At 35.1% G+C, this 24,451-nt stretch overlaps 1 protein-coding gene across 2 annotated transcripts in view; it reads right to left on the minus strand.

Annotated features, from left to right (window-relative positions):
* Positions 1–14,316, minus strand: part of KLHL1 (kelch like family member 1) — a gene marked incomplete at both ends in the record, with an annotated part of 325,168 nt that extends 310,852 nt beyond the window's left edge. For both annotated transcript variants that reach the window (XM_080690084.1, XM_080690083.1), the window contains one exon: positions 13,817–14,316. In XM_080690084.1, coding sequence (XP_080546210.1) covers positions 13,817–14,316 — 500 coding nt within the window. The remainder of the gene's footprint in view (positions 1–13,816) is intronic.
* Positions 14,317–24,451: the final 10,135 nt, after the last annotated feature.

Consider the following 24,451-nt stretch of genomic DNA (forward strand, 5'->3'; position numbering starts at 1 on the left):
TGGTTAATCAAAGGAATTGTTCAATCTATCTGATTTATAATAGATAAATGTTAAGAAGAAATATGCCATAGTCTCATAATAATTTTCATAATATTTTACTACTCAGTCTTAGCATTAAAGAATTTATTCTTTTTTATGAAAGAACTCTTATTACATGACTACTATCAAATTTATTTATCTACTCTCCATTTATATATTCCTGTATTCTGACACTGCTACACCATTATTTTGATTAATGTAGTTTCATGATCAGTCTGAAAATTAGGAATATTAGTGCTCAATATTTTTGTGCTTTTAAAAACTGAAATGTTTAGTTCAGATCCTTTGAATTTTATGGACTTTAGAAAAAGCCTTGTTAATTTATATAAAAATTATATAGAAATTTTCTTATGGGGCATATTCAATTTATAAACCAGTTGGAGGACACTTAGCCTGATGTGGTGGATCATGCCTTTATTTCCAGTAGTTGGGAGACTGAGACATTAGAATTCTAGGTTTTAGACCAGCGTCAGCAATTTAGCAAGACACTCTAACCTAGGAAGGCCTTGTTTCAATGAAAAATAAAAAGTTCTAGGGAAGAGAGGTAATACCCCTGGGTCCAATCTCTGGCAACACACACACACACACACACACACACACACACACACACACGCTGAAAAAAAAATAGTGGGTCCTCTGACTTATTAACATGTTATAACTCTCTAATATTGGGGTCTTAATTTCTTGTGGCATGGGCTTGCTTTATATAATATGAAAGTCTTTCCTATGTTTTGTATTCTTATTCCCAACTATGTTTTATTACTGATACTATTTTATAATTGTAATTTCTGTGTTCATTATAAATATATAGAAATGCAACTAGGTTTTTATGTTGATTTTATCTTGCCACTTTACTAAAATAACTACCTACTTTTAGATTAAAAATTCCAAAATTTTCTAGGAAAATATGTCTAAAAATAGTTTTATTTTCAATTCTGTATACATGATCAATTTATGTGCAAATGAATAAACTTTTGTTTATTTATATAAAAATAGATGCTTTTAATTTCCTTTTGATTCTTTATTGAATTGACTAGAAACGTAAAATTAGTACCACATTCTGGCAAAACACTAATCTACATTTTGTCTATGTTCTAAGACTTTCTTTGAGGCTGAATTTAAAAACAACTAATTGCATAAAAAATTCAAGGCAGCAGAGCATTTTAAGTGGTGTCATAAGTATTGCCGGCAGCTGTTAACCAGGTTTACTGTGAGAATATGGAGAAAAAAAATCAGCGAACTGATTTTGAAAACTTGTAGTTGGACCACAAAAAAACATAAACAATTGGAGCAAAAAAGGTGTGGTTGCTGGAGAGATCAGGCTTCTAAGATGTTAAATACGCACGGAGATAATAGGAAAGATGCCTTGAGGAAATCTCAGGAACCAGCAAGAACCCACCCACTGCAGTCTCAAAAGTGTGGCAGTGGAAATTACTTAAAAATACTTCTTTCCAAAAGATGCTTTGAAGGAAGTCGGCTTGCACAGGGCTGTCTAAAAAGTTGTTTCCTGAAGATTCATTTCACCTTCTCAACTTCCCAGGCATTCAGAGGCCACTGTAGCAATGGTCCAAGGGAGCCTAGCTACTGCTTGAGCTGGGCAGACCTTGGTGATAGCCAAGTTGTACTGGTTTTGTAGATATATAAGATGCTGGAGTTAAAGGGTCACAGAGACTCTCACTCAGATTTCAAGGGAAGACCTAGAGGCTAGGCAATGTGTAGCTTATGCTCAGGATCCATGCAGGAAGATTCCTGAGAGGGCTCTGTGTGTCACTGAGAAAGTGAAGCTAAAGATCTAATAGAGACCCCAGGAAATGAGATGTGTCAGAAGTGCGGAAAGTCTGACCGGGAAAGCTTCAGGCTATGGACAGAGTCAGAATATGTGGGGTACAACTTTAGAGACCGCAGGGATGGGGTTGCTCAGGCCTCTTAGGGGACACATTTCTTCACCACTTGTCATGGATGCTGGACATAGAGGTATAGAACTTATTATTTGTCCAGTTTGGGTTTGGTCTTAGTTTTATTCACTCTTTCTATGCTTCTATTTCTTCCGTTTGGAGTGAGAATGTTTATTCTGTGTTATTGTACATGACTTTTATTTTATAGAGCTCATAGATAAGAGTTTGCATTCAATCTTAGAGGAAACTTTAAGCTTGAACTTTTTAAGCCTTGCTGGAGCTTTTAAGAATATGAGGACTCCCAGAGATGGACTGAATGCTACACTGGGAGATGGGCATTTTTTGTTGCTGTTGTTGATCAGTGATGCAGTGTTATTTTGATATGGAATGTCTTCTCAAAAAGCCTATATATTCCAGGAATGTTGAGGTAAAATAATTGAATCCCAAAGGGCTCTAACAGCATCAGTGGATTAATCCACTTGTTAGATTAGTAATTTGAATGGATTTAATGGCTGGTAACTGTAGACAGTGAAGAACTGTAGAAAGTAATTCACTGGGGGCATGACCTTAGAGACTACACCTTTCCCTAACTAACTCTCTCATTCTTTTTCCTAGTTTCAGTGAGCTGAGTAGCTTTCCTTCCTGCCACCATGATGTGTCTTCCCTGTAACCATGGACTGAATCTCTGAAACTATGAACCAAACTCAACTTCCTCTTCTAGATTGTTCACATTTTGATCACAATGACAAAAAGCTTACAGAGAAATAGATAAAAGGCAAGGTGACACAAAGTAGAAATCATCCTTAAATTTTATTATAATAGCTAAAAATGACTACAAATTTATCTTCAAGAACAGTAAGTTCAGAGTTGAATCTTTTAGCTTTAAGTTCAGATGTTTTTATATTCACAGCTTTAAAATATAAATTCTAATGCCGGTCCCTTCTAAACAATATATTGTTTTATTTTCCTCTCTGAAACTCTGAAATATATAATTACTGGCCTAAGAATACCTCTAGGACATTGGAATATACTTAGAATCTAGCAAACTAAAAAATAGATATATTAATATAGATATTGATGTGCATCTCTTGCAAAGCTGTAGAAGAGTTTGGGTTGTCATTTCCCTTTTACTATAAAGCATGCCAATATTTTATCATGTAATTTAGGTTTTTCCATAATTTTAAAGTCATGATTAAGTTCTAATCTATATAAGCAAATATCTATCAATATCACCAAAAAATAAAGTGATAAGATGACTTACCATGATATGGTATCACAAACAAATATATTAAAAATCAAACTGAAAGATTTATGATAATCATAAGTTATTATAATTGAGCTACAGCCACATTAAGGATATAACTTAGAATTTATATTAAGTAATTTCACTCCCTGTTATTATCAAATACTTTCAGATAGTACTTAAGTTTTTTCTTTATTAGGATCTATAGTCAACAGTTTTATAGATGTTCCATTCAAAATTAATTTTTCTTGAAAATATACAATGAGCACATTATACTCTCTCACTGAGTTAATATTTATCAATTTTGTTTAATATTTATATTAATTTATTTTCATATCCTTGCCAAATAAGTCAGTAAATGTAGTTAGTTTGCATCAAACCCATTTGGAGTATATTTTGCTATACAGTGGAATCCAAGATCTTCAAAATCATCTCTAATATATAATATGTATATATATATATATATATATATATATATATATATATATATATATTTTAATTTCTTCAATAATTTAAATAGCATTATCTAAGAAATCAGAAGAGATATTTTGGATATCTCCCTCTATCTGAATGGTAGCTGATAAAGATCTTCTCCCATTCTGTAGGCTTCCTCTTTAAGTTCTTAATGGTTTCCTTTGATGAGAAGAAACTTTTTAGTTTGATGCCATACCACTTGCTAATTCTTATTTTAATTTCCTGAGCTTTGGAGGTTTTGTTAAGAAAGTGCCTGTGCCTATATGTTGTAGTGTTGAGCCTATGCCCTCCTCTAATAACTTCACAGTCTCTGGTCTAATTTCTAAGCCTTTGATCCATCTTGAGTTGATTCTCGTGCAAGGCGAGAGGTAAAGATTTAGTTTCATCTTTCTACAAATCGGTAGCCGGTTCTCCCAGCACCATTTGTTGAAAAGGCTGTCTTTTCTTCAGCGTATGAATTTGGCCCCTTTGTCAAATATTAATTAACTATAGGTGTGTGGATTTGTTTCTGTATCTTCTATTCTGTTCCATTGGTCAGTATACCTGTTATTGTGCCAGTACCATGCTGTTTTTACTAATATTGCTCTATAGTAGAGTTTGAAGTCAGAGATTGTGATGCCTCCTGCATGATTCTTATTGCTGAGGACTGCTTTGCCTATTCAGGATCTTTTCTTTCTCCATATGAAGTTCATGAATGATTTTTCTAGGTCTATGAAGAATGTCGCTGGTATTTTAATGGGAATTGCATTGAATCTATAGATCACTTTTGGCAGAATGGCCTTTAATTTTGGTGATACTGAGGGTTGAACCCAGAGGCTTTCTATCTCCGGGCTATACTCCCAGACCTATTTTATATTTTATAATATTTTTATAATATTTATGTTTGGAAATGGAGTCTCACTAAGTTGCTGGGAGCCTCACTAAGTAGATGAGACTGGCTTCAAACCTATGCGATCCTCCTGTCTCAGCCTCCCAAACATGGGGATTAAAAGTGTGCACCACCACACCCAGCCAAAATAGCCATTTTGGTGATACATCTTCTGCCTATTTATGAGCATGGGATATCTTTCCATCTTCCAAGGTCTTCTTCAATTTCTTTCTTTAATGTTTTATAGTTTTCTTTATAGAGGTCTTTTACATCTTTGGTTAGGTTTATTCCTAGGTATTTTATTGATTTTGAGGTTATAGAGGTTATCCAAAGAACTCAAAGGTTCTACACTAGCAAAGCAAGTAACCAAATCAAGAAATGGGCAACTGAACTGAATAGATACTTCAGGAAAGAAGAGATACAAAGGGCCAATAGATACATGGAAAGATGTTCTACATCATTAGCCATCAGGGAGATGCAAATCAAAACTATGCTGGGATTCCATCTAACCCCAATCAGAGTGGCAAGCATAAAGAACTCAACAACAAATGTTGGCGAGATGTGGGGAAAAAGGAAATTTTTTACACTGTTGGTGGGAGTGCAAGCCAGTTCAGAGTGGAGAATATTTGTGTGAATATATCATGGTTAACTGGAAAATAATTGTTGGGAGGGAGGGAAGGAGAACAGAAATGGGGAGAGAGGGCACCAAGCACAGTCTAAAGTATACCATTTTCAATATATTCCACATATAAATAAAATTTGAAGAAAAGAAATGGAAAGATAAAAATTATTATCTAACCACAACCAATATATAAATTCTAGGGCATTAGTTTTGTACAATTACCACAAAAACTACATAAAGATTTTAGAAAACTTTTAGATCTAAAAGTTTTTAGATTACATTAAAATCAATTGTGATGTATTGTCACTACCTTGAGATTCTGATTAAAATGTTGCTCATGTTCTTGTTCAGAAACTTTATTTAATCCAAGCAGGGTGGCATATGTTTGTAATCCTAGTCCTTGGGAGGCTGAGAAAGGAGGAGAGCAGGTTTGTGGCCAGCAACTTGTGAGGTCCTCCACAATGTAGTGAGACCCTGTTTCAAAATAAAGAATAAAGTAGGGCTAGGAGTGTACCTCTAAGGTTCAGTGCCTCTGGATTCAATCTCCAATACCACAAAGAAAAAGAAAAAGAAACTTGATTTAACATAAGCAGATCAATTATCAATTTTAGTTCATTTACAGCTCTTTACTCAAAGTAATAAAATTTGACTTAACATGTAGCTGTTAGAAGTGTATTTTCTAAATATAAACAAATTATGTTATTTTGGGGAATGGAAAAAAATACAAAGATCTGATTTAAATTATATTCTAGATTAGTCAAGTGCTGGTGTGTGTGTGTGTGTGTGTGTGTGTGTGTGTGTGTGTGTGTGTGTTTTGAACCCAAGGGAATTCAACCTCTGAGCTACACAACTAGTACTATGAATGTTTTAATTTGAAATAGTCTCACTAAATTTCTGAGACTGGCCTCAAACCTATGATCCTCATATTTTAGTCTCCCAATTACCGAGATTGTAGGCAGGTGCCAATAAGCTCAACTCAAGTACTAAACTTTATTATAGAGGAAAAATTATTTCATTTTTCTAAGTAACTTAAAACAGTTCCTTAGACATGCTAATAATGTAGATTGTAATTTATAAAGTATTCATTAAAATCTATAGGTAAAAAGAAGTATATGATCTTTTAACAACAGGGGCTTTCTGTTGTAAAAAAATTAAAAATTCTTTCCCTCTCATTCTCGTTTTATAGTCACAAAATTCTCACACATAGATCTCAGGTATAGGTACCTGCAAATGTAGCTCAGTGCTTCTATTTTTTTCCTTTATAGTCTTGGTTTGTCTGAAACAAACTTACTCAAGTCTTGGGTGTCTAGATATTGTGGATTTCTAGATGAAACTCTATATAATAACAATAACATCATCCTGTACAAGTAAAATAATCTATCGCTAAGGAAACTATATATATATATGTGTGTGTGTGTGTGTGTGTGTGAGTATAGTATGTGTATATATGTATTATATATATATATATTATATATATATTATATACACACACACACACACACACACACATAATGATACACAAAGTTAGGGTAAATTAACAAAGACATTAAAAATGGAATAAAACTCAACTTTTTCACATTGCCTAAAGCTGGGCTGATTCTCTTTCTTTCTTTCTTTCTTTCTTTTTTTTTTTCTTTTTTGTGGTACTGGGATGGAACGCAGGGGCATTCTACCTCTGAGCGACAACCCCAGCCCTAATTTTTTATTTTTTAGTTTGAAACAAGGTCTCATTGAGTTGCATAGGGCTTTACTAAGTAGTAACTGAGGCTGTCTGTGAACCACAATCTTCCTGCCTCAGCCTTCCAAATGCTGGGATTATAAGCATGCACTACCATGCCCAGCTTACGAGCGTGGCTCTCATTAAACTTTATGAGGTTTTGATGACATATGTTCCCTTCCAGTGACACTTCTCCATCAGTAATTCTCAAGCAAACTTCCTGTCATAAATCTTTTGTCCTCCAAAGTATTTTCCATTTGTAGGTCACATTTGCATACTATTGATTAATTACAAAATGAAGTAAATTGAGTAAAAATTTCAGAAAATAATTGAGTGTTAGTGTTTTCTAACTTGGGTTAAAAAGCTCTCTTGGACTAATTAAGACTTATCAAGTGTGCTTCATAAATTTCACTTTAAGAACTTGTTTTAAACATTCAATACAAATATAATTTCCACCAATAGAGTAAGTAAACTATTCCCTTATAGTCTTAAAGGGAGTCTCTTCTTCCTTTTAAATATACTTTTATTGTTGTATCTTAATTATGTATCATAGAAAGGCTCAAAGAGACACAAATATACATGTACACATAGCTTGGTGCTTCTCCCTCTGAACTGCTCCGCCATACACGCTATTGACATTGGTAGTGATACTTTCATGCATGGACGCAGCATTATTTGAACTGTTCTCTTCATCAAGCCTCCTTCTTTCCCTTGTACCTCCTTCACCAAACCCCTCCTACTATTCTTTTTTTTTTTTTTTTTTTGGTGGTACTGGGGGTGAAACCCAGAGGCTTTCTACCTCTGGGCTATACTCCCAGACCTATTTCTTACTTTATTTAGAAACAGGGTCTCACTAAGTTACTGAGAGCCTCAGTAAGTAGCTGAGTCTGGCTTCGAACCTGTGAGATCCTCCTGTCTCAGCCTCCCACACGCGGGAATTACAAGCGTGCGCCAACACGCCCAGCTCCCTCCTACTATTCTACTGGTCTCTCCTCATTTATCTGAAGTCCCTTTTGTTTCCTATTTTCTTTTTAACTTTCACACATTGGTTAAAAATATTCAACCCTTGACTTTCTGAGACTGGCAGATCTCACTTATCTTCTCTAGTTCCATCAATTCTCCTGCAAATGACATAATTTTGTTCTTCTTAATGCCTCAGTAAAAAATCCACTTTATGTATTCACCTGATTTTTGATGTCCATTCATTTGTTTATATACACATATCCTGGTTCTATAAATTTTACTGTTATAAACATAAATATCCATGTATCTGTATAGTATTTTGACTTTAATTCTTTTGAAAAAATAAAGAGAAATGGTATAGCTGAGTGATATGAGGACTTGTTTTGTCTGTTTTGGAAAAAATGAAAACTGAGAGAAACAAAGAAGACTAGAAAAAATGGCCTGAAATATGGTATATAGAGTCAGGTATCCTGGATTAAAAATCTATTACTTAAAATACTGGGATTCTGTGAAGATTAGTTCCCTTTGTTGTATTTCAGCTTCTTTATCTATGTCATCATGGTACCAAGGGCATGCAAAATTGTGTAAGGATCATAAATGTTGTGTTTTAACTTACATAATATAAATATTCTACATGCTCCCTGGAAAAAAATCAATTCAATTCAACTCAATATGATTATGACAAATATTTACTCTCTCAACAGTATTTGTTGAGTAACTGTGGTCTCCATGCTAGGCATAAAATGAGCAGAAAAACAGATATCCTCCTATCCACTTGGCAATTTCAGCTAGAAACAAACAATTAAATTAACATATATATTAATATGTAGCCATGATGTTCAAAAAGAATTGAAGTAAAAGTAGAGAGTAGTTACTCTTAAAACTTAAAACAGAAGATGCAAATGTATTGGGGGGATCAAGGAAATTTTTTCTGAAAATAGTACAGTGATTTTGTTCAAGACACCTTGAAAGTGAATAGAAAAGACTTGGTTGATAGAAGGAGAATCACTGAACAAGGAGAGGACACAAGTTTGTGAGACCCAAAGTCAGTGAAAATTTATACAAAAGGAACTGAAAAAGGCAGAGGCCAGTGGGAACTATGGTGAGTGAGGGGTCAGGAACCGAAGTGATAAATCATTCAGGGCCAAGATATCTATGGTAGAGATTGTGATCATATAGGAGAAATATTTTGGGGTGAGTGGAGAGGGGTTAAAAAGAAAAACAAGGACTGACTGGGGAAAAACAGTTTATCTTCATATTTTATTATGTTTTTTGGCTTCTATATAGTTGATTGCAGGAGGTAAAGATATGAGGAGATATAATGCAGATGGCAGTTGAGTTGAAATAGGATAGTAACTTAGATGAGTTGCAAGCAAGCAAATTATGAGTTGTGGGACCTACACAGGGCAGACTCTCTGAGCAAAATGTTGGGGCTATGTGGAATACTAAACATAATGGGAAAGAGAGGCGATGATAAATATGATCTTGGATTTCTTGCCATACAACTTAGTCCGTGGGGGAATATTATCTAGGATGGAGAAAAAGGCAAATGAATAAGAATGGAAGTGAACTAAAAACTCAGTTTTACACAAGTTGCATTTAAATAGGCTCTGTTACATCCACCAGAGAGGTCCAGTAGAAAAGTGGATGTACAAAATCAAAGGTCAAACAATGTCTAACTTAGATGCAAACCTGAACATATAATTTATGGATGGTAACTAAAAAATAAAACCAGAAGACTGTACTCTAAAATTTTGTTATAAAAATATAAGCATTTAAGCCAGGCATGGTGGCACACGCTTGTAATCCCTATGCTTGGGAGGTGGAGAGAGGAGGATTGCGCAGGTTCAAAGCAAGCCTCGCTGGCTTAAGAGACCCTGTTTCCAAATAAAATATAAAATAGGTCTGGGAGTGTAGCCTGGAGGTAGAAGGGCTTCCAGGAACCCATGCAGTTAAAACATGGCACGGCTTTTCCCACTCACATCACTATCAACTACAAGAATATAAATGCTACCCAGGCGAGGTGATACACACCTGTAATCCCAGTACAGGAGGATAGCAGGTTTGAGACTGAACTCAGCAACTTAGTGATGCCCTCAGTAACTTAGTGAAACCATGTTTCATAATAAAACAGGAAAGAGGGCTGGGAATGTACCTTGAAGGCAGAATGAATATCCCTGGTTCAATCCCTAGTTCAAAACAACAAAAACAAAAAGTATAAAAAACATATATTCTTTTGTTTCTTCACTACACATAAAAAATTGGACAAAACTATCCATATTACAAATATATAGTGACCTTATTATCCAGGAAGTTATATACTTTTTACCTGAGTTTGGACAAGAAGGTAGATAAATTAATAGTTATTGCCATTTAAAAGTATTTTTAGGCAGAGTGTCAAGAGAGTGGAGTACTGAGCCTTGGTTAGGGTGGCATAATAGTGGGTCTATTATGTAGTAAGGTAGGATCAGATAAACACTGCATTGTTATAGTACATTGACTCTATTCTATATCGCTGCTACATTTAGTTTCAAGTTCCTGGTAATATAACCTTTTCAGAATTTTGAGATTATAGAATAGCTTTCTTCTGAGTTTTCTTCATCTACTCTTTTAAAAACAGACTTAACAAACTGAGTAATAATACTTACCCAAACAACATTTCTAACCAGTGTAAGACCATAAGAATAGAAAATATAAAAATATATTGAATAAATAAAATATCAGAGAAAGGGCAAATCTTTGTATAAGTGAAGATTAATTTAACAAGAACTAAGAATTTATAAAATGCAACATTAAATATGACATCACATTTGGATTAGGTAATATGACTTAAGTAAGAAAAATTATGCTTATAGGGTTCCAATAATTTCTGCATGCACTTATTAACATAAACATTATGTTGCCAGGCATGGTGGTGCACGCTTGTATTCCACTCGCTTGGGAGGGGGAGACAGGAGGATCCCGCAGGTTTGAAGCCAGCCTCACTGGTTTAAGAGACCCTCTTTCCAAATAAAAATATAAAATAGGTCTGGGAGTGTAGCCCAGAGGTAGAAGGGCTTCCAGGAACCCCAGTGCTACCCCAAAAAATAAAAATAAAAAATAAAAATTATGTTGCTTTCTTAGATGTGTAGTCACAGAAAACAACTGAGTGCACATTACTAGTCATTTTGCATAAAGTTCTGAAGTGCCACAAAATTTCCATTCAGTACTTTATTTTGGAAATGCAGTCTTCTCTGGCAATGAACCCTATTCTTATTAAAATATATATTATTAATGATTAATTGTTTGGTTTACTATTATGGTTCAATGCTCTATGAAAGTTTAAGACCACACAAAATAAAAAAAAATACTATCCCTGCAAACTGATTTGTCCAGAAAGAAATTTAGATTTATCTAAATCATTTGCATGCTAATATAAATTTTGAAGTTAAAGTAGATTGATTTTAATTATTTACACATACAAATTTTCATATGACACCCTGATTCTGTAAGCAAAGATGATATTCATTGGTACTTGGTTATTTTTCAGAATTCTTATCATGTAACTTCTTGTGAATTAAAAACTGTAAAAATATTCTCTGGTAAGAAAGAAAGTAAAAAGAAATATTGAAATGTTATCTTTAAGTCATCAAAAGCTTGGTAGCAGACAAATGAAACTATTATGTGAGATTATCATTTTTAATTTTGGATAAATTGCTATAATACTAGATGTCAACCACTAAGCCAAGCATGGGAAGGAGGGATGGGGAGAGAATGGGGTGGGGATCGGGTGGGGGCTGACTGGGCGATGTGTGCATGTATGTCTACAAAAGTTTGTATCCCACTATGATGTATGAATACAGTGCACCAATTAAAAAAAACTGTAATATACAGTAAAAAATAAGTTGTCTGATGAATGTTTTATTCCTAAGTGATCATTTATTTATTTTAATACTTCTTATTTATTTTAATACTTTTATTGGTGCATGGTAGATATATTTTAAACTATTCATAATTTATTAAGGAAGTATTTGATTACCATTTTCAAATTTTTCAATTTACACAAAAATCTTTATAAACCAAACATTTCTCATTGACTTAAAACTGTTATGTAGCAAGGCTAGTTTCAAAAAATATGCAACAGTTTTATATGCTTATAGTTCATAGTTTTGTAAACTTATAGTTTTATAAGCAGGTGTTTCCAGCTGTTTTGAAGAAATTTTATACACACATTTTATATAGATGCATATATGTAACCCATGTGTGTATGCATACATATATACATACATATATAGAATATATGGTCTATTCTGAGCTATTTGACTCAAAGATATCAATTTCAATAAAGCAGTAATTAGTAAGTATTCAGCCTCATTTCCTTTATAATATATAAGGTGAATTGCTAAATGTTTATCAACACCTCCCTCTTTCCAAACTCTTTTATGTCTAATCAATTGAAGAGGACTAAAAAAACAAAGTATTTTACCTTTAAAAGTCAAAAACTATAAGTTCCTAATGAATAAATACTTCTAATGACTTCAAAATATTCATGGTTATAATCACTTTGTTAAACTATTTTATTTGGCTGAATAATATATAAGTATATATATATATAGTTCTTCTATATATAAAAACCCTTTTGATAACCTTAAATTTGTAATGAAGCTTAATTATTAAATAATAATCTTATATGTTTACAAATAACAGAATAAAAATTTAAAATCTATATCATTAATTAAAAATAAGGGTAATATTTGTGTTTAGCATTACACTTGTCAGTGAAAAGAGCATTTACATAATATTTTGTCTCATATATTCTTTTTTAAGAACTTAATCAACTTTATAAAAAGCTGATTAAATTGAATTTAAAAGTTGCTTCTATTTCTAATTTGTTCTTGAGCAGTAATTAAAATGTATTAGCATATTCATGATCATTTTCCTGCATTTCCTCTGTATTTCTTCTCCCATAATGTATTCTGATATCATATGAATCTAAATGCAAATCCTTTCATATCCTCATTATATGCACAAACCAGTGATGATGTAGTGTAGAATGATAATGACTCAATTTTCTAAAAATGTAAAACTCAGGAGTTTCATGTGTTGGGAGGATTTTCAATGCCTTTAAAGTAGCAGAACTCTACACAAAGTGTAATGTTAGAAATAAACTAGAAATAAATATTGACCTGTTTACGAAGCATACAAAGTTCCCATACTGAGTCAACAAATCACAACAGCTGAAAGCGGAGGGAGTCAGCAACAGTTTAATGTTAAGACTTACTCTGGAAAAGGCAAACTTAAACACAAAGGGGCACAGGGTGAGCTCAGTGGTAGAGGGCTCACCTAGGATGCAGAGGACCCTGGGTTTGATCCCCAGAACCTCCAATAGAATTAACAGAAACAAATAAGCAAGCAAGCAAACCAAAAACTCCAAGTGAACACAAAGCACAAGATGGGAAAGGGAAATTGTCTTAGGGTGTACTAACGGTCTTGGGGGAAGGGACAGAGAGAAGATAATGCTCTTGTCCAGCAGTCCACTTCCTCCAAGTCATTATTCCTAGAACACAGGTTCAAGTCACAGGGATTCCCAGACAACAGTGATAGGCCAGTTACTACACCAGTGTATGAGATGCGTTTGGATGGTTTTTAAGGCCAATTTCACCTCACTTCAGATAATGGCAAGACTAATGTAATTTAATGACAGCAGATAATGAAAAAAAAAAATACAATCTCATCCATACGAGAACGATTTCACTTGAAGATTTACCTAAACGCCTACATATTCAATTGGTAGTTATGACTCTGAAAACTAATCAAAAGAAAAGTAACACGTATGAACCCATAGACATTTAATGGGCAAACTTTAAATGAGATTAAAATGTGAGTAATAGAAACCAGACTAAAATCAACTAATTTTTCAAGCTGAAATGTTTTAGACTTGGTAAGGACAAAAGAACCCGGGGAGAAATGCGTGGCAGTTGGAAGCCTCTTGGCTGCCCCAGGGGACTTACTGTACCTGTGTCCACCTCCTTCACCTGTTGCCTGGCTAGAGGAGGCCGGCTCCACTTTGAGCTCTTGCAGGACCAATCCCTTTTCGTGTGGTCCAGGAAAGTCCATGCTTGGAACCACCTCCTCCTCTAGGGACTCCACGTAGAAGAGAGTCCTCGCTGGCTGCTGGGTGCCTTGCCCCGGAGCCCCTTGCTGCAGCCTGGTGGAAACTGATAGCAGGGTGCCATTCAGAGGATTGAAGGAAGAAGAGGAAGAGGAGGAGGAGGAGGAGGAAGAGGAGGAGGAAGAGGAAGGTTTCTTCCAGAAAGTGCTCACACTGCCCCTCTCTTGGCTTTTGAGCAGGCGGCTCTGGCTGGGTCCCCAGTGCTCGAAGCCTCCACTGCCGTCCTGTGGCGGGCAGCCGCCCCCCGCCGGGCTGCCGGTGGACGGCGAAGGATGGCTGAAGAGTTTCCAGCGGAGTCGCAGGATGTGCTTCACATCGAAGTCTTTTCTCCCAGAGCCTGACATGCTTTATGCAAGGAAGGCAAAGGGACCTCAGATCGCGCAGTGGTAGACTGGCCAGAAGTCGAGGGAGGCCAGCAGGTCTTGGGGGCGGAGGAGGCAGGATGCGCTCTGTGCACCCCGCGAGCCGGAGGCGAGGCTGGCTGTGCGCCCTGCCAGGCAAAAGCTGGAGAGCGGACCGCAGAGCCGCGCGGCTCTGGCACAATCAGGTTTTGAGGACCCAGGCGTGAGAAAACGACTGGCCAGGCTCAGAGCCAAGGGCTGAGAATCCTCGATATTGGTGGGACCTGGTGCTTAAGGCCAGGAGGGAAGACCCTGAGGCTGGAGATGCGCGAGGGAGGGAGGTCTGCGCCTCAGAAGCTGGGGAGGTGGCTGTCGCTGGATACACCCCTCTGGGGTGCACTCGCGGCAGAGCCTTAGTCGGGAAGGTGCCGGTGCTCCTGTCCTTGCAGCTCAGAGTTCAGTGCCTGGAAAGCGCAGAGAAAGAGCCCCAAGTCGCGGAGAAGCGCGCACCTCCCTCCCTGCCTTCTCCATGCACCTGCGCCCCTGTCCCTGGCTTCCCTTGGAGAATGCCCTGATAGCTTGCAGGGTCTCTGTAAGAAAGTCAAATGCTTTCTGCGAGTCGAGCAGGAGTGGTTTTGTATAGTCAGTTTGTAAAAGAGAAAAAGAATAAATATTCCAGGAAATATAGGGAGGCAAAGGGAAAAGCCCGCCGTGAAGCTGTCAAGGTCCTCACAGAACAATTTTCTCTCTGCCTCAGCGCCTCCTCCTCCCCCGTAAGTGACGCAGATGTGCTTTGGGGCCTATACGGAGAGCTGCAGGGAGGGAGGGAAGGCTTCAATCTTCTTTATGCAAGTGAGTCTGCTGCTGTTATTGTCCCCTGGCGTAGTCCTGTCACCTTTTTTCACCCTCCTTCCTCACTACATTACTGGGTAGCAATAAAAGTAAAGCAAACAGGCATTATGCTTTAGCATCAGTAAACACCAAACATGAATCATGGCAGTGTAAACTTAATAGGCTGGCATCGCTTTGCAGGTTGCAGGTTAATGGCTTGAATTATTTAATAAACCACATCTTTTAACCTTTAGCCTTGATTTCTCTGTAGTGAGACAGAGAAAAAGCAGGGATGCTGGCGTCAAAGTGTGATGAGGCCACTACCATGACACTTGTGTTGTGGTTTTGCTATTAATGCACCCAGGCAGAAAGACAGGGGGCCCGTTTGGCAAAATCAGTGCATTTCCTGAGTGGCTTCAGAATGAAAGCTATTCTCAGTTGTAAACCAAGAATGGAATAACATGATAAAAGAGAATTTTAAGGCACAACCTTCAGGTAAATAAATCATAATATGAAATGTGTAGGGGAGTTTATGCAATAAAGGTGCATAGCCAAGGGCTATTACCTTGTAAATAGGTGTTTGGAGAAGGGAAGATTATTTTTCTCTATAACTGTATTTACAGTGAGCATGGTGATCCTTTCTAGATATGAATTCTTGGAAATTTCTTACCATTTTCTTTAACGAGCTCTTAGAGTAGACCACAGTAACCTTTGCTGAAGGCCAAGAAAACAGTGTGTTTTTTGACTCAACCAGGAATATGGTTACTGTCCATTCTTGAAAGTGACAGCTCCTGCAGCCCTCCCCAGAGCGTGGGAAGCAGAAATTAAAGTGCAGTTACATTACTGTCCTATTACCCTATTGCTCAGCAGTCAACTTAGGCAGAAACCAAACGTAAATGTGAATCTTTCTTAGACAAATTTGGACATTTTAATAAAAAAAAGGTATTAAGTGCATGAAAGCCCTACTTTCGAGGGACATAGAAACCTCTACTGTGTATTTTAAATATTGATTTATACCACAACAGCTGAACTGGCATCCCCTGTGCCTTGATTTTTTTTCCAGTATTCAGTGTTTAAAAAAAAAAAAGAAAAAAAGGAAAAAAAAAAGCCCTTTAAAGCAAACAATGGTGACAGATCATTTTTATTCAAGAATGGAATCAAGTAAGCATTTCCCTTAGGGAAGAAATCAAGTATACGAGATTACACATCACAAACAGAACAGAGGAAACTTTCCATCAGAGATAATGTGGAAATTTGAAGTTTTATGCAATTAAATGATTTCTGTAGACATTGGTGCTTCATGGATTTTCTGACTTGATATAAAATAATATAAAATAACCTGTGTTAGATACCTGCTATATTTATATTTTCTTCATTTATATCTGACAGCATCTGGATATTATAATATTAGATATATTTGTCTTATTTGGAAATTTAATTTGTTCTTAAAAATTACTAATATTACTCTCCCATAGCCTAAAAGTTGTCTGCTTTAAGATCAGTATTTTATATAATCTAAAGAAGATTTAACAATAAATTTTGGTATCAAGGAATGTGAATTCAAAATATCATTATATTTAACAGATAATTAGTAAACCCTACTTTTAGTTTTATAATAATATGCAGTGTGTTTTAAATACTATCACAACTTACTACTTCACATAAAAATGCCTTCCTATATTAATCTGTATACAATATGAAGTTTCAAAATAATCACTCTTCCTGTGGAAGATATTTAAATATAAAGCCTCTAAATTATCAAATTAAAATACTCAGGATTTAGAAAATAAAGTATGAATAAAAATAGACTAAACTGAAATGACTATCATTAAATTCATTTTATTGTTATATACTATTGTTTGAAAAAAGGAAGAACAAAGAAAGAAAAAAGGAAAGGAAGAAAGAAAGAAGAAAAAATGAAAGAGGGGAAAGGAGGAAAGTAAAGAAGGGAGGAAGAGAAGAAAAGGAGGGAAGAAAATAATTTACTTGAATCTTATGACTTCATTTTGCACATTAGATAAAATTTTTGAAAAAATAGACCTTGTGAAATATTGCACTACTTAATGTATCCAGTTTTCAAAATATTTAAAATGAGCACTTACCATATACTAGGCCCAGTATCCAAGGACTTCCTTGTATCTTTCTGGCAGAGCTCACAAAGGACACTTGTTCAAGCAGTCATCATTTACATTTGGCTCCTGAGTGAATTAAATTGAGATTTAAAACACATCAACTAATATAGAAAAGCACATTGGCACCATAAAGATCACTTTAAAGAATACTAATAGCAACAATACATTTTCTTTTAAAGATAAAACCAACTCAATTACCCTAACACTATTGTTGACTTAAATGGAATTCTCAGTTCAATCAATAAGGGTCTTTCAGATGATTATCCATACGGTTGCCATTGTTCCCTGACACAATGTAAAGGGAAAAAAAAGGTTGACCAAGATACAGAAAATTTGAAAAATGCTTAAGTATTGACTATAGTACTCAAATATAAAATTTTTCACATGATTATTAAAACCAACATGAGTGTTAAGTACACCACACTGAAAATTTATAAGTCAAATATTTATAAGTCAAATATTTAAGGAACAAGCAAAATAACTGGTTTTTGCTCTAAGCACTTTCATGGCTGAGCATTTCTCACTGTTAGTAATTCTCTGAACGTACTCAAGTTAATGTGTACCTACATAAAGTAATGCTGTTTCTCTTACAACTTTATGACAGCTCTTATACAATTTATCTCTAAGTAATAATACTCAACATAAGACTGTTTTTGTGTGTGGTACTTGGGATTGAACCAAGGGACATTTTACCTCTGAGCTACAACCAGCTGTATTTTAATTTTAAAAAAGGATCTCACTAAGTTCCTGACACTCTCCTTGAACCTGGAATCCTCCTATCTCAGCCTCTGAAATGCTGGGGTTACTGACATATGCTACCACACCCAGTACAATGACGGAATTAAAATGGATAATTACACTTCATTGTGAAAGTTCTTGCCATATGATGTTTCCTGTGTTTTTGTCTTTTTAATGAAAGCTATCTATATAGATAAAAAATGTAAAAATCATCCAAAATAGTGGATACCATTTAAAATAAGTGTGCAGCATTATGGATGTATAAATTAAACAAAACTAACATTTCTTCTAAGAAATAAAATTTGTAATATCTTCTAAGAAAAATGTAATATCTTCTATAAAAAATGTAAAAATCATCCAAAATAGTGGATACCATTTAAAATAAGTGTGCAGCATTATGGATGTATAAATTAAACAAAACTAACATTTCTTCTAAGAAATAAAATTTGTAATATCTTCTAAGAAATTATTGAAACATAATGCCACATAACACTAACCTTAAATTATACTATGAATGGTATCAATAGATTCTCTCGCAATAAGTAAGCACGGCCTACTTAGGTTTTACTTGTGGTTATGTATCTCCCAAAATTTTTTGTGGAATATTGAGGATGTTGTGAAAACTCATTATTTTGACTTTTTACTGGGTCTTGTCTGGTTAAACATACTGCTCAAGTAAGCATGATTTTAAAACATTACATCTTTTCAACCTGGTTTAGTGACATACACTTGTAATCCCAGGACTTGGGAGAACCCAGGTTCGCGGCCAGCCCCTCAGCTACTAGTGAGGCCCTCTGCAATTTAGTGAAACTCTGCTTCAAAAGAAGGAAGAAAAAACAGGTCTGGGGATGTAGCTCAAAGGTAGAATACCCCTGGGTTAAATTCCCAGTATAAAAAAAAGAAAGAAAAAAATTGCATTACAACTTTTATGATTATACTTTAGAAATAAAACTAATATATAGGTATAGTTGTATAGATCCACATTTATTTACTATAGATATGCATATGTTCAATATGTAAAATTAGTTTTCAAAAACATTTCCTAATGCATAAAATATTTGGGTGCACTATTTTCTTATTTTTACAACACTCGAATGATTTGAAAAGAATACTGCTTAACTGACACTGTTTATTTACAAAAGGTTAAGATTTGCCTAGTGTAAAACTAATAACTCCATTATGTCACATGTTGTATTTAAATTCGCCTGTAGAATTGTGAAATAATATATGTTCTCTGAAGCTTTAGCCATTATTTTGAAAATAATTAGTAAAATGAGGGTTTCTGAACTATATATTTGGAAGTTGTAAGCAAGAATATGATACCTATGTAAATGTGAATTTTACTGAAGTTTAAAAGAGGGAAACTCTCAGCTGGGCGTGGTGGTGCACACTTGTAATCCCAGCATTTGGGAGGCTGAGACCGGAGGATCGTGATTTGCAGAGAGCCTCAGCGACTAAGGTGAGGCCCTCCACAACTCAGTAAGACCCGGTTTCAAAATAAAGAATAAAAAATTGGGCAGGGAGTGTAGCTCGAAGGTCGAAAGCCTCTGGGTTCCATCCCCAAGCCCTCAAAAAAGAAAAAAAAGAAGTGGGAAACTCTCTAAAGCACATGATGTACTTAAACATTTCAAAGTCAATCACTAAGCCAAGCATGGGAAGCAGGGATGAGGAGGGAATGGGGTGGGTATTGGATAAGGGCTAATTGGGTGATTGGTACATGTATGTCTATATAAGTTTTTTATCCCATTAAGATATATGACTACAATGCACCAATAAAAACATTTTAAAAAATAAAATAAAATGCTAGTTTCAATGTTCTTGAACATTGATTTTTTTCTGTTGTGATCAGAAAATGTCTTCTTATTTTAATACAGCTCTGAATAAATCTTGTGTATGACATTTTACTTTCTCATGTCTCTTTCAAAACATGGATTTAGAAAACTTGTCATTTCCTTACTTGTTTATTTTGTGGTTATGGATATTTTGTACTTTTGGGTATTGAACCCAGGGGTGTTTTACCTATTATTGTTAATATTATTACTTGTTTCTAAAAGATAGTTTCTCTAGGTTCCTGAGAGTCTTGCTACTTTGTTGAGGCTGTTCTAAAACTTGAAATTCTCCTTTTATCTCAGCCTCCCAAGTACTGGGTTTGAAGCTGTGAACCACTACACCCAGCCTGAAAATCTTATTAAAATTTACTTATGCCAAATTTCAATACACCTATCCTAAATATTTACATTTTTATTCATCCACATTATTACCTGATTCTTTTGAAGTCTAGGATTAAAAAAAGTGTCTTTGATGAGAAGAAACTTTTTAGTTTGATGCTATCCCACTTGTTAATTCTTGCTTTAATTTCCTGAGCTTTGAGGTTTTGTTGAGAAAGTTACTGCCTGTGCCAATATGGTGTAATGTTGAGCTTATGCTTTCTTCTAATAGCTTCACAGTCTCTGGTCTTATTTCTAAGTCTTTGATCCATCTCGAGTTGATTGCTGTGCATGGTGAGATATAGGGGTTTAGTTCCATCTTTCTACAAATGGATAGCCAGTTCTCCCAGCACCATTTGTTGAAAAGGCTGTCTTTTCTCCATCATATGAGTTTGGCCCCTTTGTCAAAGATTAATTGACTAAAGATGTGTGGGTTTGTTTCTGTATCTTCTATTTTAATCCACTGGTCAGTATATCTGTTATTGTGCCAGTACCATGCTGTTTTTAACTACTATTGCTCTATAGTATAATTTGAAGTCTGGGATTGTGATGCCTCCTGCGTGATTCTTATTGCTGAGAATTGCTTTGGCTATTCTGGGTCTTTTCTTTCTCCATATAAACTTCATGATTGATTTTTCTAGGTGTATGAAGAATGTCACTGGTATTTTAATGAGAATTGCATTGAATCTATAGATCAGTTTTGGCAGAATGGCCATTTTGATGATATTTATTCTGCCTATCCATGAGCACGGGAGATCTTTCCATCTTCCAAGGTCTTCTTCAATTTCTTTCTTTAATGTTTTATAGTTTTTGTTGTAGAGGTCTTTTACATCTTGGGTTAGGTTTATTCCTAGGTATTTTATTGGTTTTGAGGTTATAGTGAATGGAATTGTTTTCTGTTTCTTTCATTGTGGATTCATTGTTGGCATAAAGAAAAGCCACTGATTTCTTTAGGTTGAATTTGTATCCTGCGACTTTGCTGAATTTTTCAATCAGCTCCAGAAGTCTTTTGGTTGAGTTCTTTGGTTCTTCCAGATAAAGGATCATGTCATCTGCGAATAAGGATAATTTTAATTCCTCTCTTCCTATGTGGATTCCTTTGATTTCCTTCTCTTGTCTTATTGCTGTGGCAAGAGTGTCAAGTACTATATTGAAAAGGAGTGGTGATAGTGGGTATCCTTGTCTTGTTCCTGATTTTAGAGGAAATTCTTGCAGTTTTTCCCCATTCAATATAATGTTGGCTTTGGGTTTATAGTATATTGCCTTAATGATGATGAAGTACGTTCCTTCTATCCCAATTTTCTGCAGTGTTGTTAACATAAATGGGTGTTGGATTTTGTTGAATGCTTTTTCAGCATCTATTGCTATGATGATGTGGTTTTTGTTCTTGGTTCTATTTATGTGGTAAATAACATGTATTGATTTGCATATGTTGAACCAGCCTTGTTTTTCTGGGATGCAACCAACTTAGTCATGATGCATTATTCTCTTGATACAGTTTTGAATGCATATGGCTAGTATTTTGTTCAGAATTTTTGCGTCTATGTTCATTAAGGATGTTGGTCTGTAGTTTTCCTTTCTTGAGGTATCTTTATTTGGTTTGGAGATGAATGTGATACTGGCCTCATAGAAGGAATTTGGGAGAGTTCTGTCTCTTTCAATTTCCCAGAACAAGTTATGAAGTATTGGTAATTGTTGTTCACTGAAGGTTTTGTAGAATTCAGCTGGAAACCCATCTGGGCCTGGGCTTTTCTTTGGTGGAAGAATGGAAACCATCAATAACCTAAAGAGGAAGCCTACAGAATGGGAAAAGATCTTTACCAGCCACCACTCTGATAGGGGACTAATATCCAGAATATACAAAGAGCTCAAAAGACTCTACACTAGCAAAACAACCCAATCAAGAAATGGGCAAATGAACTGAATAGACACTTCACAAAATAAGAAATACAAAGGGCCAATAGATACATGAAAAGATGTTCTACATCATTGGCCATCAGGGAGATGCTAATCAAAACTACACTGAGATTCCATCTAACCCCAATCAGAGCAGCAAGCATAAAGAAATCAAATAACAACAAATGCTGGTAAGGATGTGGGGAAAGAGGAACTCTTTTACACTGTTGGGGGAGTGCAAACTAGTTCAGCCATGATGGAGATCTGTGTGGAGATTCCTAAGAAAGGTGGAAATAGATCCACCATATGATCCAGCTCTACTACTCCTGGGGATTTTTCCAAAGGGGTTGAATTCAGAGAACTATAGCAACATATGCATACCTATGTTCATAGCAGCACATTTCTTAATAGCCAAAATATGGAACCAACCCAGGTCTCCATCAACAGATGAATGGCTTGCAAAAATTTGGGGAATACACACAATGGAATTCTATTCAGCCATAAAGAAGAACAAAATCATATAATTTGCAAGAAGATGGAAAGTCCTGGAGAGCACTATGTTAAGTGAGATCAGCCAAGCACAGAAGGAGAAGGTACATATGTTTCCTCTAATATGCCCAAACTAGGAAACACAGAGGATACCAGTGGGACTCCAGATAATGGAGGGGAAATACCAGCAAAGTTTGAATGGAAAGATAGGAGAGGAGGAAGGCTGAACTTGATTAATGAGGGTCTGCATCCGAATATCTGTAAAATTATGAATATGACATGGTTAACCTGGACAATCATTGGTGGGAGGGATGAAGGAAAAATGGGGCGGGGGGGGAGAGGGCACCAAGTATAGTTTAAATGTATACCATTTATACATTTAATAAAAATGTGTATTTATAAATCAATAAAAATGTGTATTAAAAAGTGTCTTAAAAAGTTAAGGTAGGATTTTCTTTAAGACAATTAATTCTTAGTAGGGTTATAAAGTAAAAAACAAATAGTTCTCAAATATCCCTTTTCCCAAAATTTCATTTCTAAGTGGCATGTGATTATAAAATGTAACAACACTTTCTACATACTATTCTAGAAAGTCTTGTGATTTTTTAGTTTAAATGAATTTTGCATTCAAATAACATCAAAGAGATTATTCTGAGAAATCAAATTCCTTTTGAACATTGCCACTATAAAACATTGGTTTCCACTATCTAATCTGAAATCCACAACTAAGATACTTAGTATTTTTCTGACCTTTACTACCAGTGCAGATGCCTTTGGTTTTCAGCCCAAAAAACAGGCTAGTCAAATGACACTATGTCTTGGAGCTTATCGCCTGAAACTATCCTGACCTCTCCCTTTCCCTGCTACTCTAGCTGTTAGCCATCATGAAAGATGAAAATTCTTACTTTTTATAGAGCAGGGAAAATATGACATGTCTTCCACACAGAAATATGGTAATGTCTGAAAAATATAAGAATGGATATATCTGAACTCTTTACTTCCTAAAGTTGTGGTAAATGTAAATTTTAGTATCTCTGTCTAGTACAGAATTATAACTAAGTATGATTGTGGTAAACAAATGATGAAATTGTATATCATATTACATTCTTCAAATCTCTCCATACTAGATAACTCCTTAAATTAAACATAGAATATTTTCCCAACTTATAGGCAACAAAATAATTTATGGGTTATCATGATTTTTACAAAATGATCTAAAGAACTAAGATGAGAATTATCATTTTGTGACATTTTTCTAAGTGTCAAGGAACTATTTCATTCAATTCTTATAAACATGATATTAAGTATTATAAAATATATGTAATATAAAGCTATTAAATTTTCCATGTTTCAAATATTTTATCTTCACTGTCTTAGATATTCCCCTATAGTGATATTTTTCTCTTATTTTTAACTATTGCAAAAAAATTTAAAGAAGAGAAATTTATACTTTTTCATGATTTATGTTATCTTGCTCCGCTCATATAGAAAACTTTGTATATTCTAAAAATTACTTTTTTTTACTTTTATGTGTGTGTGCATATTAGTTCATTGTGTGCTGCTGTGATAAAATATCACAGAAAAATTTCAAAAAAAAAAAAAGAATGAAAACAAGTTTATTCTCTCATGCTTCTGAATAGAGAAAGCTCTGGAATTTGATCTGGTGAGGACCAAACAGCTGTTTCTCCACATGAAAGAAGAGGAGAGAGAAAATTCAGGCTTGCAAATTCATTTTATAGTGGCATCAATCCATTCAAGAGAGCAGAGCCTTCTTGACATAAACATCTTCCAATGAACCTCCACTTTCAATATTGCTGCATTGGCAACTAAAAATTGGTAAGAAAA

This window comes from Muscardinus avellanarius (genome assembly GCF_963383645.1).
Source record: "Muscardinus avellanarius genome assembly, chromosome: 2".
Taxonomy (NCBI): Eukaryota; Metazoa; Chordata; class Mammalia; order Rodentia; family Gliridae; genus Muscardinus; species Muscardinus avellanarius.